Source organism: Dermochelys coriacea, chromosome 9 (genome assembly GCF_009764565.3).
Source record: "Dermochelys coriacea isolate rDerCor1 chromosome 9, rDerCor1.pri.v4, whole genome shotgun sequence".
In the NCBI taxonomy this organism is placed as follows: domain Eukaryota; kingdom Metazoa; phylum Chordata; order Testudines; family Dermochelyidae; genus Dermochelys; species Dermochelys coriacea.
In genome coordinates, this window is record NC_050076.1 from 81,543,276 (window position 1) to 81,557,697 (window position 14,422).

A 14,422-nucleotide genomic window follows, 5' to 3' on the forward strand; every position below is an offset into this window, starting at 1 on the left:
AATAGGTATGGGCTTGGCCCTGGCCAGCAAACCAGGGTAAGCGTGTGAGCCCTTTTGGGCTTGGAGCCAGGAGATGAAGCAATGGGACTATGATCCACCTAGCAATGGGATGCCCCTGTGGGAGCTGGTACAACAGACTGGGCCAGGAAGGAGGCTGGGTAGCGGGAGGGACCAAGGAAACACCAGGCAGCAGCCCTGGGGAGGCCAGGATCCTCCCCGCTAGCTCGGCGCCCCAGCACAAGTGGATGCTGGGGGCAGGACCAGCCGGCCGCTTACCTGCTGCATCGCCAGGGGACGCTGGGCGCCCGGCTGCGGCGGAGCACGCACGCGCCCGCGTCCTCGCCCCCAGAGGCAAGACCCGCCCTCAGCCACGTGCTCGCGGGAGGAGCCAATGGAAGAGGGCGGAAGCTCACGGCCAGCTCGGCTTTGATTGGCCGGGGCCTGGGCCCCGCGGAAAGGCTGGGCTGGCGGCGCTGCGCTCCGGGCGCGCGGCATGGCGGGGAGCGGGGCTCGCGCGGAGCCGGGGGGACGGGCGGCGGCGGCGGCGGCCCGCGGGAAGCGCCCGCCGCGGCGGAGCGTGGTGGCCTGGAGGAGCAAGGCCGAGTGGGACCAGGTGATGGTGGGGCTGTACTGCGGGGACTGCCGGCTGCAGCGGGACGCGCTGGACCGGGTGTCGGGCTGGCGGAGCAGGTGAGGGGCCGCCGGCGGAGGGGCTGTCCCAGGGGAGCTACAGGGCCCCAGGCGGGGCCGGGTTGGAGCCCCGGCCGTCCGGCTCTTCCCGTCCTGGCTGAGTGCGCCTGGCACTTCCGGCCCCGGCCCAGCGGTGCTGGAATAATTTGTAGAGTGGGGGTGCTGAGAGCCATGGCTCGTCCAGCCTCTCACTGTCCGTGCATCTCTATCCCGCCCTTGCAAGGTCTCTCTTCTTCTGCTCCTAAGCAGAGACCTGCTGAGGAGAATGTTCAGCGATTTTGTGCACTGGAGGAGTATTTTACATGGACTAGGCTATGAATCCAGCAGGAAGACCTCAGGGCAATTAACTTCTTGCAATTTCCCCCTTTTTAATGGAAATGGTATAAGAATGTTTGTTATGCTTTCCCTGTCTCTAGGTATGGGCACAGAATGCCTTTAGCTGTGGATTGCACTGCAGATCTGATTCGTTGTAAAATCCTGGACACATCTGGCAACATGAGATCTCATGAACTCGTCCTTTTGTATGGTCTGGCTCTCGTGAGGTAAGACCAAAAGGTCTTTGTACAGTTGGAAAAAGACAGACTCTGGGGGAGTGCAGTATTCTCTTGTGCAATTCCATTTTGTAGCTGCCTGACAGCAGTATCCCCCTTGAATGTGTGGGTTAACTCTCCTCCTGAGTGTCAGGGTTTCTGGTAGCTGTTTTTAATCTTTGAAATACTATTCTCTTGTTTGTAACCTCTGCGTAGGTTTGTGAATCTAATCACAGAGCGGAAGCAGAAAATTGTCAACATTCCCCTGAGACGATTGGCTAAAGAGGTACTTTTGAATAAGAGGTCCTTGCTGGTTTACATGTGCATGTAGACAACATACATGTTGGTGTCTAATTGTCAGTGATGTTTCTCTTTCTGTTATATATTAAAATGTTTGTCCATTTGTTGCCAGCTAAAAGGATTTAGTGTTTGAGAAAGATGTAGCCTCCTCCGTAGAGGGGGGGAAAAACCCCACCAAATTAAGTGTAGATAACATATTTTAGTTGTAAATCAACATTTTGATGGTTACTAGCCAATGAAAGTCAATCTTTCTTTAGAAAAATAAACTAAGAGGATTTCAAGCAAAGTTTTCTGTGTGGTGACTTAAAATGCTTTAATTTAAATCAAAATCCATCCTAATCTGAGCAATTAAGAAATGTTGTAACTCAAGGTAGTTTGTCTAAAACATTGGTTTTGTATGAATTTTAAGTTAGATTAGGATTGGTTAATGGAATTATTTTCATGAATATTGTTTGAGGAGCAAGGGGAACCTAGTACCATGAAGACACACAGCTTTGGATGTAAAGGTTTCTCTGCAACATATGTTGCATCTCTTCTTCCCCCCCGAAAAAATATGTATTCACATCTCTTGGATATTGAGCTGTTGCTAGATAAGGGCCATTATAAAATCCTTTGCAATTTAAGGCCAGTGTTGAAATCTCGCTCAAGGGCAAAGGTTAATACAGCAATAATCTCCTGAGCAACACTGATGTGACCATGTTGTGTCTCCTTTTGAAGTGGATCACTTCAGAGGAGAGAAGTGGATCTTCTTCCCCCTCACCCTGAATACAAAACCTCAGGATCCAGCTGTAGTAATGGGATCAAACTAAAGCAAAAGAAACTTGAGCTGAATGGCAAGAGAGCTCCTGTGGTAGTGATGTCCTTCCTCTTCTTGAAGAATTTCCAGGGGAAGGGATGAAAGTCAGTTAAATGCTTGTTTGGTCAGTTCTGAGACTATACTGTAGGCACCACCCTGCCTTGTGCACAGGACCAATGTCTGCTTGATCTTTAAACTTTCATGGTTCTGTACTGTACCACTTTAATTTTCAAGGACAGAATAAAATGTCTTCATTACCCAAACAAACATCAAAATACTCAACTCCCTGCCTAGTCAGAGCTTATTCTTAAGGGAAATAAGAGTTGAATATATTGTAATGTTTTTAAAACAAACTGATTCAAAGGTTTTATAGGAGTAAGTTATCCAATTAAAGGGACCCTAGTGTAAATCATACTTCTGTCTGAAAAGTGTTACCTGCCATTGTTGCATGTAACATTCAATCCTGAGAATGGAAAGACAAAGGAGGGGAGAATTACTTGCTGTGTATTTTGTGCAGTCAATTTTACTGTTTTCCTCTTGGTCAGTGACCTTCCCGTTGCAGGAGTTGGTCTCTAACAAAGTGTTGGGGGGAGAGGAAAAATATTTACAAAATATGTAAATGAGTATAAAAATAAACTGGTACTTGGGGCTGGTGTATGATCTGAAGTTACTTCTAACTCTGACTAGATTTCAAGGTGATTGTGTCCTTTAAAGTCACACGAAAAGTAGCAGAGAAATGGTGAGGTGAAGGTGTGGGAGATGATACCATCAGCTGAGCTTGTAATGCACTGAAGAGTTGATGAGGCAGATATATGCAGGAAGGCCGTTCTAGCCAGCCACGGTTGCATAGGAGAATGTCTCTGGCTGTGAGGAGTTTTGTTTACTCTCTTCTGAGCTCTGTCATCTGGGTGGCTGTTTGCCTGCATGTCTGGCTGCGATTAAATGCAATGCCTCATGTAATAATTGTGGTTCTTTCTAAGATGAACATCCCAATTTGGATTGTGAACCTTCGCCATGATCTGACCCATGGGAAACTGCCTCAGCTAGTTGCCTGCCGAAAAGGTGAGTGTCATGTACACACACACACACACACACACACTCTGTGCCTAAGGAGTCTGTTTCTGGGAGCTGCTGGTTGTTGTGTTTCTGCTGCTGCCGGGCACAGTTCTCAGTATTCCACTACATGGTGCTTTGGACATGGGTTTGCTGTTTCCATGGTAGCAGAGAGCAGATCCACAAACTCCCAGGAGAGGTCAATGTAGAGACAGATGTGGCAGCAGCCCCAGAGGGCTGGGCAAGGAGGGCCTTGCCAGATGAATGTGACAGGCATGCTTATAACTGGAGGGGGGCAGTAGCCTGGGGGAGGGGGAAGGAGGAGAATCTGGGAAGTGGGGTGCTACAGGGGATTATCCTGCTAAAGGGGAAATGTGGCTTTAGGCTGGGGACAGCAGAGTGGTGTAAGTGAAAGGATCATAGATGAGAAGAGGTCAAGAGACTGAGGGAATGAAGGAGGCAGGCCCTTTCCCTTCAAAGCTTCCAGTTTTGGGAGAAGAGGGGGAAAATCTAAAATAAGAAACTGAAAAGCCTCACAAGCCAACTGAAAGGGATGTGGAGGAAGGGAAAGGATTACAGCTCCATTGGTTTTAAGCGAAGGAATGACAGATGGAGCTGGCACCATTTTATGGTAACGGAAAACTGGTTATGTTATAGGTGCTCCTGCACCCCTTCTGTCTGCTATCCCTGACTTGCCCCACTCAGCTCCTGCAGAGTGCTGGAATTACTCCTGTAAAGCAGAAATTACTAGATTTAAAACAAGATTATCAGACTTGTGTGTTCAAATTCTGGCACTTAAATCTACATAGAGGGACTTGGATTAAGAGATCTGATTTCAGAGGTGCTGAGAATTGGCGGCACCCACTAGTGTTCTCACTGAAGTTAGATTTTCAGCACCTCTGCATAAGCAGCCTGAGTGTCTAACTGTATGTATCCAAGTCTGCAAATTTTGGTTTTATTATTGAGGTGCTAGATAGTAAGGGATTTTTGCTAGAAGACAAGTTATCTAATCCAGGTTTCTTAACCTTTGGGTCGGGACCCTAAACTGGGGTTGTTTAAACACCAGAATGTTTCTAAAGGTCAGGTGGCAGCTCCTGTCCCACAGGCTGGCTGGGCTTGCCTCCCTGCTCCAGGCACTGCAACCCTCTAGGGTCCCAGTGCCACTCAGGTCTGGCCCAGCCATCGTGATGATGGCAGTCCAAATTTGAGTGAATGGCACTGCAATCCCATGAGCCAAGTCACAACTCCACTCACACAAATTTGGTCCAGTCAGGGGGATGGGGCCAAATCTGAGCAGTGCTGCAACCCCAGAGGTTGCAAAGCCTAGAGCAGAGAGCCAAGCCCAGCCAGCCTCACAGCACAGGAGCTGCCACTGTGGAGAGTGTGCTGGGAAGGACATACCACTCCAGGAGGGCAGGACCTGACTAAAACCACCCCAGGCCTCCACTCCCTATTTACTGCATCACAACAGGCCATAAACACTTACAAATGGGTCTTGAGCCCAGAAAGATTGAGAACCAGTGGTCTAATCTGGAGTGGATACTGAATTTTTACAAGTGGTTATAGCAGTGAGATAGTGACTAGAAAAAAGTTGTCAGACAATTGAAGGTAACAAACACTAAGTAGGTGCTTGAATACTACATTGATGGGCACAGTATAAGAATCTGATCAGTTTTCTAAACTTTCACCTCTTGGACTGAAATCATCCGGGTTTAGAATCTGACAAGGTGACAGCTGACAACCCCCCAATTCTGTCTGTGTTTTGGCTGTCCAGTCAGAAGAATCTTCCTTTCTTAGCAGCAGGTCACATTAGCCATAGCATTTATTTTATTCTGAATTCAGTAACTCTCAAAAGATCTTAATCACTAGTGCGGATTAAGCAAGTGCCTGCTCTAGTCTAATAAATAGTGAATTTCTCTGGGATAAAGAGGGAACAAATGTGTGTGTTGCTGTGTTTACGTTCAGGTTGTGATGTGGTGCTGGAGTGGCTACGCCGGACGTACTGGAGCCGTCAACTGGGTAATAGTCTGGCTGGAGAATGTGAAGAAGAGCAGAATGAGGAGGTAGAGGCAGCAGCAACAGAGACAGAGGTGGACAGTGACACAGAGGAGGCTCAGAACCCACAACCACCGGGCTATCAGAAACACAAGGAGCTTCATGGTGGGTGTTTGGGAAACAGTGACAGAGGTATCAGAGTTAGATCACTGTGTTCTTCTAGTAGCTGGGAGCTTAAAGAGCACACAAGCACTGCTGCTACTGCCCATACTGATGACTATACTCCCCATTATAGGCTTCCATCCCCAGAACAAGCATGTCATGCACAGAAGTCACTCACCAGCTGGCACCACCTTGTGATGAGGGGTGGGGTTGCTGGGCTTTCCCCTTCATCACTTAATTGGTCCTGTGATGGCTGGTCTTCTGTGCCCTGATCCTCCAGCCAGGTCATTTAAAAGTTTGATATCCTTCTCAGGTATCTAAGTGGTCAGGCCCCAAGCTGGCTTCTCCTATATGGCCTTTTCAAAGTTCTTTTGCCCAGCTTAGCCCTGGGTCAGCACAAAGGCCTGCCAAATCAAACAGAACTTAATCACACTTCTTTCATAAAATAAGACATTTCAGGGCTTTTCTTTGGGTTCTTCAGTAGAAATCCAAAGTTACACACTAAATTAAATTCTACAAAGAACCTTGCACCCCCCCACACTCCCCAAAAAAATCTTGAGCCTCTTATCCCTCTTAGGTTTCTCTTCAGCTCCCCATTTCTATGCCTCCCTGAAACCTGGCCCCGTGTTCTAGGGACTTGTCACAGGAGTTAGTTCTACTTCTGTGGCTCTGCTCTCCTCTACAATCAGCCCATAACTGCTGGGCTTCTTCCTTTTAAGTCCTACATCCAGCTCAGGTGTGGGAGGGTGGGGCTAATTAAGAAGGGCTGACTAGCCCTGGGCCTCCTGAAGCTTAAAGGGGCAGACCATCCTGTTACACTCCCTTAGCACAGGTGGTACAATTGCTGTTTGGGGCTTTGATGGTTATTGGTGGGTCTGACTTTTCTCATACCAACTGTCTGGATTTCAGCACAAACCCACTGTTCTTAGCAGTGGAAACCCCAGTACCATAAGGATAATATGTATTAGGTTGGAATAATTTAGTGTTGAAACAGGTCAAACCAGGTTTCAACTCCTGACTATAAATCTAAGGGTTAATTCCAAATTCCACTCTAATGCCCCACTACACTCTGAAAAGCCTAGATCACCTATTTAGTCCAGAGGTCTCTGCAGTGTCTTTCTATTGAGCAAAAAGAAAAGGAGTACTTGTGGCACCTTAGAGACTAACAAATTTATTTGAGCATAAGCTTTCGTGAGCTACAGCATCCGATGAAGTGAGCTGTAGCTCACGAAAGCTTATGCTCAAATAAATTTGTTAGTCTCTAAGGTGCCACAAGTACTCCTTTTCTTTTTGTGAATACAGACTAACACAGCTGCTACTCTGAAACCTTTCTGTTGAGCGGGGATGATCACATAATCCTTCTGAGTGATGTCAGTTGGCCCCCATAAAACTGAGCGTAAAATAGGAGGCCGCTTTTTAAAAAAATAAATAGTAATCAGACCCCAGGTATACGTCATCAATCCAGCAAGTGCTGATCCGGTGCCTCTTAGTAACAGGAGACACCTTCAAAGAGAGGACACCAGCAGATCAGATGCACCTCAGTTGTCTGTCACTAATTCTTTTTTCTAGTCCAGTGTCTAACTTACTGTTGGCTTAAGCCAAGTGTTAGATTGAGCCTCCCAGCTGGCCAAGTATCCTCTTTTGAAGAAGGAATTTTAGTCAATTTCATCTATAGCCCTATCTCTTTTCTGAATTTTCCTGCTTATCTGCAGACACATGCTGTTCGGCCTGGTCCAGCTCCTTCTTCTGTTGAATCAGCTCTTCTGCCTTCTCAGAAGAGATCTGGATCAGTAGCAGTTTTTTGTAATTGAACAGTATTATAGTTATGTGAAGTGTTGAGTAGTGAATAGTAGCTGAAGAGATAGAAGCAGTTTTCACAGCAGAATCATTCTAATGCCTCCTGAAAAAACTAGGTTATTAGGAAGAATGTTGGGTGCAGGGTTTATTAATATATCAATCCCTAAATGAAATTGAATCTAGGGGTCACAGTCTAATTGAGCTTTGGACAGATGCTCTCTCAACCAGAAGTTAGGGGCTTGATGCAGGAATTATTGGGTGAAATTCTATGAACTGTGTTAATACAGGAGGTCAGACTAAATAAACAGAATGGTCCCTTCTCGCCTTCGATTTTTTTTTTTTTTTTATCAGTTGGTCTGCTTTCAGACCCTGCCTCTCAGTTGTGAGCCTAGTCTACATTACTTGGTGGTTTTGTGTGTGTAAAGTGACCGAGAGACAGAAGGTATTGGCTGAAGGAGCCAGCGTCTTATGGTTTGAGACTCAAGCTTGGTCTACCCTACAGAGTTAGGTCGACGTAAGGCAGCTTATGTCGACCTAATTATGTCAGAGTACACACTACAGCCTTGCTCCTGCTGATGTAAGTGCTCTTCTACACTAACATCATAACTTCATCTCCACGAGAGGCCTAGAGCTTATGTCTGGGTAGTTAGGGTGATGTAGTGTCCATGTAGACACTGAATTACTTACATGGGCTATTGGCTGTCATTCTTGTCAATTTCATGGCTCCATGCACCTGCCTGCTCCCCACTTGGAGCCTGGCTGCTCCCTGGGTCCCTGCTCCCAGCCCAGCTGCTGCCCGGGCTCCCTATTCCAAGCTGGGCTGTGTCATCCTGGCTCCCTACTGCCAGCCAGGCTTCTGCCGGACGCTTCCCGCTCCCTGTGGGGAACCCTGGTGCTGCAAGGATGCTCCCTGCTGCTGGGAGCCTGGCTCCCCCCCCTCCCAGCTCTTGGCTCAGCTGGGAGCCTTGGGGCAGCTGCCAGGTTCCCAGCAGGAAGCTACATGTGGAGCTGAGAGCCCAGGCTCTCAGCCCACCACACTGCTTCTCTTAAGTCAGTGGAAACACACCTGATGAGGATGCGCGCCACTGACAGGAGAAGGGTAGTGTGGACATAGTAGCAATTACTGTGGTGGTTGAAAGTTTACCTAATAAGTTGATTCACATTTCTAGTGTAGACATGTCCTAATATGATTAAATTATTTAACATAGTTAAAACTAGAAAATACTCTGAAGAATTCCAAGAAGACCCTAATCAAAGCCAGGTGATTGGGCAGCCTGATGGCAGATAAAACTCCGTGATAACAAATGCAGGATAATTCACTTTGGAAAAACTGTTACATCTTCAGCCAGAACACTATCTTCATTTCTGGTCATCTTGTCTCATAGATACAGTGGAAGCAGAAGTCCAGACGTAGACAAACACTTAAAACTGATGAAAAGAAATACAATTTGACTTACATAATTGGCCTGTGGAATTTGTTGTCAATATATCCTCGATCTCAAGAGTTTAGTAGGAGTACAAAAAGGATTGTATGTTTATAACATCCACAGTTGCATTACATAGATCTTAAAACAAAATTATAAGGGCTAGAAACCCTCATGCTTCAAGGCACAAGATAACTACTAATTGTCAGGTATAGGAAACATCTCTTCCTATGGGCAAGTTCTTTTGTAGTTGTCTATGACAGGGTTTCTTGCACCTTCCTCTGTAGCATCTGGAAGTGGTCACTTTTGGAAACAAAATAGTGGATTAGGTGGACCACTGGTCTGATCCAGTATGGCATTCCTGTATTGAACTGAAGAGACTGAGAACTGCTAATCTAGTATAATCAAAGAATTGCCAGGTATGGATTTATATAATCTCTGCATTTCACTGTTTTAAGCCTCGAGTAAACATTGAACAGTATGTAAATGGCTTGCCCAAGGGGGGTCAGTTTGGAGAGGATAGCTCACTAGTTCCTTAAAGATAGAAAGGTTCCATTTCTCTGTGTGAAATGGGAGTTGTATTAGCTCCTCATTACCTGTTGTTTAAACCATGTAATTGTATTTATTTCTAGAGAAAGTCAGAGAGCTGCTGGTGTCCTACAAAAATCAGCAGTTTGGGGTAAGTGCAATTTGATTAACTCTTCAAATGCTACCTCTTTCCCTGCTGTGTAAGTGCTTCTGTGCTTTTTATCACAAATCTTATTCAGACTCAGAAAACTGACATGCCTTGCAAGTCCTGACTTGGAATATCTGGGTGCAAGATTGGCTAGTTCACATATAATTAAGGTTTCGTTTATGTCACTGAGATCATGGAAGTCACGGAATCCGTGACTTCCAGAGACCTCCATGACATTCTCTGCTTCAACCCCAGGGGCTGAGGCACTCTGGAACTGGAAGCCGGCAGGCCCTGGCAGGGTTCCAGCGACAGGTGGCACCAGTGACAGGGCGCCTCCTACAAGGTTCCAGCAACAGATGAAATACTCCTGAGGGTGCCGTTCTTGGGGTTCCAGTGACGGGCAACAGCCTCGCACAGGGTGAAGGGAATGGGGACACCACAGACCATTTTCAATTTGGGAAATATGGTCACCCTGCAATTCCCAGCCGCTGTAGGCGGAGGGGCCCTCCCCTGCAGCTTTCAGCTGCCACAGACAGAGGAGGAACCTCACAGCTTCCAGCCACCACAATGGCCAGGGGAACCATAGAGCCACAGCAGCAAAAGTCACAGACAGGTCACGGCTTCTGTGAATTATGGTTTCTTGTCTGTGACTTTTACTAAAAATAACCATGACCAAATCTTAGCCTTACATGTAATTATAGGAATATCTTTTTTTCCCACCAGTAATTTTTAAATCATTCTGGGGGAAAAACCTGCATAGGAGTGTCACACCAGTACTTCTGATGCTTCTGATTTGCAGTCCTGCTACTAGTAGTAGAAGTAGACTGAAACTTAGGTGATTTTTGCCAGTTTCAGAAGTGCCATTTCTTATCGAAAGTGTGAAGACACTGTGTTGTCAGTGACGTAGCAGTTCATCCAGTGGCCTGTAGATGGGGCTGTGAGCATTGCTGATGAAGAGAGCTCTCTGTTATGAGGCTTGGCTGTACTCTTTTCTCTCCTGGTACTAAGTGTCTTGTGTGATTCATCAAAGCAAAGCAGGCACGGGTTCACTGCAGAGAGCAAGAAATGTGGGCTTCTTGTGGCTTCTGACATGATTAAACGTTGCAGCATGGTTGTTTGTGTTTATATGTAATAGCCCCAAACCTGCCTCTGCAAATCCTGTGCCTTTTTATTCCTGCAGGAGGTTTAACAATTTACTTTTAATTATTGGACTCAAGTCTTTAGAAGCTGATTGATATCAGTCATTTTAAAATAGTCTAAGATCTTCAGTCCAGCTTTTCCATCAGCCAGCCTGCTGTATTTGTGTCAGGGTTCAGTTGATAGGTATAGTGCTGGGCTTCAGGAGACCTGGATTCTACTCCTACAGAAATTCTACCACTGACTTGCTTTGTGATTTGCAACAAATCATTCAATTTCTCAGCTTCCTTCTCCTTAAAACAACAGTAATGATATTTATGTCCTTAGTAAAGCATGTTGAGATACCCTGGTGACAGGTACCTTAGAAGACCTTCAGATAGGAACTGAAGCCAGTGGGAGTCTTTACATTGGCTTTATATGGGCTTTGGATCAAGCCTGTTGAGAACTCTTCATCTCCATTTCCCTAAAGTAATATTTTCCAGTAGCTCCTTCTCCTCCACCCCACAGACCATTAACTAAACCATAGGTAAGAACCACAACTGGCAACTTTACAATGTATTTGGAATAAACATCCAGATTTCTCTGAGAGGCATATGTGGAGATAATATGACACATAATATGACCCATCCCAATTCCTAAAATCCTTGGGAAACAGTGTATTTGGTAGTTGTGTATGTAAATAATATTTCTGTCTGAAAAATGTTACTGCTGTTACAAGTAATACTTACATTAATTGAAAGATTAGGAAATAATTTTTCTAGTTTATTCTGTTTGCTTGATAGTACTATATAGAGAGAAATTGTGAAACACAGTCAGTGTCTTTCTCCTGGGTCATTACAACAGTGATAGGGGAGAGGAAAAAGTTACAAAATGAATAGGAAATTGTGATTATAAAATTACATAAACTGGCAGTGGAAGGGAAGAAGCTGGTGCATGATCTGGAATTACTTTTTAACTCATTGGCTAGATTTCAAGTTGACAGGTGTGTGTATATAATGTTTTATTGGCTAGACAGTTGTCTCCTGGCAATTCCTTAAATCTGGTGTGAGATTTTCAGAGGCACAAGGGCAATAAAGGCACCCAATTCCCATTGAAAGATAATAGATATTGGACACTTAATTCCCATTTGTGCATTTAAAAATCCCCCCTCCCCTCCCTTAGTTCTGTGTCAACTGCAAAAGAAAAGCAACATTATTTCATCAAAATGGCATGCATGAATGACCATGTATAAATGCCCTGCTATTGATATCAATTAACCAAATAAACCCTTTAGCACGCTCTGCTTCTGAAACCATACCCTCCAAACATGCTATCCTGTGCACCAGCCTTTTTGTTGGACATCTCTTAAGTAAGGTGTTCTTTCCAGTCTGTGCTTATTAACTATGGGAAAGGCCTGGGAATGTAGCTGAGTGCTGGAAAATAAATCTTCAGTGAAATAAATGGTGTGAACATTTTCCTCTCATTTTTAAAGTATTGACTATAGCATTTTGAGAATTATGCCCACCAAACAGTGTAAGAGATCCATGAACAGGATCTCTGTAAAACTCCTATTTTAATGCTTTTTTTTCCCTGTTCATTTTTTATCTATTTGATTATAATGTTAAATATATGATCTGAATTATAAATTCATAGATGTAGTTCTCAGCACATAGGTTGGTTTACTGCAAAACCATTGCTAAATATCTGCTGGGGAATATTTATATATTTCTTACCAAAAGGGTTTGGGGAGGAGGGTCAGATGCAGGGAATAGTTTCCTGTATTGGCTCCATTCTGGAATAAATAAAACACAGTTCTTCAGTACTGGGATTCTCAAAACCCCTCTTATCCCCCATTCTTTCTCATTACAAATAAACTGTTAATCAAAACCTGGCCCAATTTAACCAGACATTAAATATGATGCATTGCAATGATGGGACAGGTAATAAATGGGCCTTACAAGTCATTTTTTGGAAAGTTCAGGCACTCCCACCCTTTTCTGGAGCAGAGCATGAAGTGACTGTTCCAATAACTCGGGGGTCTTTTGTTTTGTGTGGGTTTTTTTTATTAGTCTGTCCAAAGCTATTTATAATGTCCTGGACAACACCTGGCAATGCAGGGGGAGAGAGTGGGAAAGATGGAGAGAAGGTGACGTAGTTGCTCTGTGTAGGAGGGGAAAACTTCTAAATACTTATTTTTTTTTTTACTTTGTGACTTTGTCCTGACCCATAACTATTTCACATTTGGCGACAATGTATACCTTCAAATCAGCGGCACTGCGATGGGTACCCGCATGGCCCCACAGTATGCCAACATTTTTATGGCTGACTTAGAACAACGCTTCCTCAGCTCTCGTCCCCTAATGCCCCTACTCTATTTGCGCTACATTGATGACATCTTCATCATCTGGACCCATGGAAAAGAAGCTCTTGAGGAATTCCACCATGATTTCAACAATTTCCATCCCACCATCAACTTCAGCCTGGACCAGTCCACACAAGAGATCCACTTCCTGGACACTACGGTGCTAATAAGCGATGGTCACATAAACACCACCCTATATCGGAAACCTACTGACCGCTATTCCTACCTACAGGCCTCTAGCTTTCATCCAGATCATACCACTCAATCCATTGTCTACAGCCAAGCGCTACGATATAACCGCATTTGCTCCAACCCCTCAGACAGAGACAAACACCTACAAGATCTCTATCATGCATTCCTACAACTACAATACCCACCTGCTGAAGTGAAGAAACAGATTGACAGAGCCAGAAGAGTACCCAGAAGTCACCTACTACAGGACAGGCCCAACAAAGAAAACAACAGAACGCCACTAGCCATCACCTTCAGCCCCCAACTAAAACCTCTCCAACGCATCATCAAGGATCTACAACCTATCCTGAAGGACGACCCATCACTCTCACAGATCTTGGGAGACAGACCAGTCCTTGCTTACAGACAGCCCCCCAATCTGAAGCAAATACTCACCAGCAACCACACACCAAACAACAGAACCACTAACCCAGGAACCTATCCTTGCAACAAAGCCCGTTGCCAACTCTGTCCACATATCTATTCAGGGGATACCATCATAGGGCCTAATCACATCAGCCACACTATCAGAGGCTCGTTCACCTGCGCATCTACCAATGTGATATATGCCATCATGTGCCAGCAATGCCCCTCTGCCATGTACATTGGCCAAACTGGACAGTCTCTACGTAAAAGAATGAATGGACACAAATCAGACGTCAAGAATTATAACATTCAAAAACCAGTTGGAGAACACTTCAATCTCTCTGGTCACTCGATCACAGACCTAAGAGTGGCTATCCTTCAACAAAAAAGCTTCAAAAACAGACTCCAATGAGAGACTGCTGAATTGGAATTAATTTGCAAACTGGATACAATTAACTTAGGCTTGAATAGAGACTGGGAATGGATGAGTCATTACACAAAGTAAAACTATTTCCCCATGGTATTTCTCCCTCCCACCCCCCCCCCCCTGTTCCTCTGATATTCTTGTTAACTGCTGGAATTAGCCTACCTTGCTTGTCACCATGAAAGGTTTTCCTCCTTTCCCCCCCCTGCTGCTGGTGATGGCTTATCTTAAGTGATCACTCTCCTTACAGTGTGTATGATAAACCCATTGTTTCATGTTCTCTGTGTGTGTGTGTGTGTGTGTGTGTGTGTGTATATAAATCTCTCCTCTGCTTTTTCCACCAAATGCATCCGATGAAGTGAGCTGTAGCTCACGAAAGCTTATGCTCTAATAAATTTGTTAGTCTCTAAGGTGCCATGGGTACTCCTTTTCTTTTTGCGAATACAGACTAACACGGCTGCTACTCTGAAACCTTTTTTTTTTTTTTTTTTTTTTTTTTA

General features: G+C 45.0%; 1 protein-coding gene across 2 annotated transcripts in view; it reads left to right on the top strand.

Moving 5' to 3' along the window:
* Positions 1 to 478: 478 nt before the first annotated feature.
* The window catches only part of LAS1L (LAS1 like ribosome biogenesis factor), an 84,125-nt gene continuing 70,181 nt past the window's right edge, over positions 479 to 14,422 (top strand). Inside the window, exons 1-6 of one of the 2 annotated variants that reach the window (XM_043491709.1) lie at positions 479 to 690; positions 1,107 to 1,232; positions 1,437 to 1,506; positions 3,297 to 3,378; positions 5,335 to 5,556; positions 9,380 to 9,426. In XM_043491709.1, the coding sequence (XP_043347644.1) occupies positions 494 to 690; positions 1,107 to 1,232; positions 1,437 to 1,506; positions 3,297 to 3,378; positions 5,335 to 5,556; positions 9,380 to 9,426 (744 nt within the window). In that variant the 5' untranslated portion in view covers positions 479 to 493. The remainder of the gene's footprint in view (positions 691 to 1,106; positions 1,233 to 1,436; positions 1,507 to 3,296; positions 3,379 to 5,334; positions 5,557 to 9,379; positions 9,427 to 14,422) is intronic. The other variant, XM_038417167.2, reaches the window with a different exon arrangement.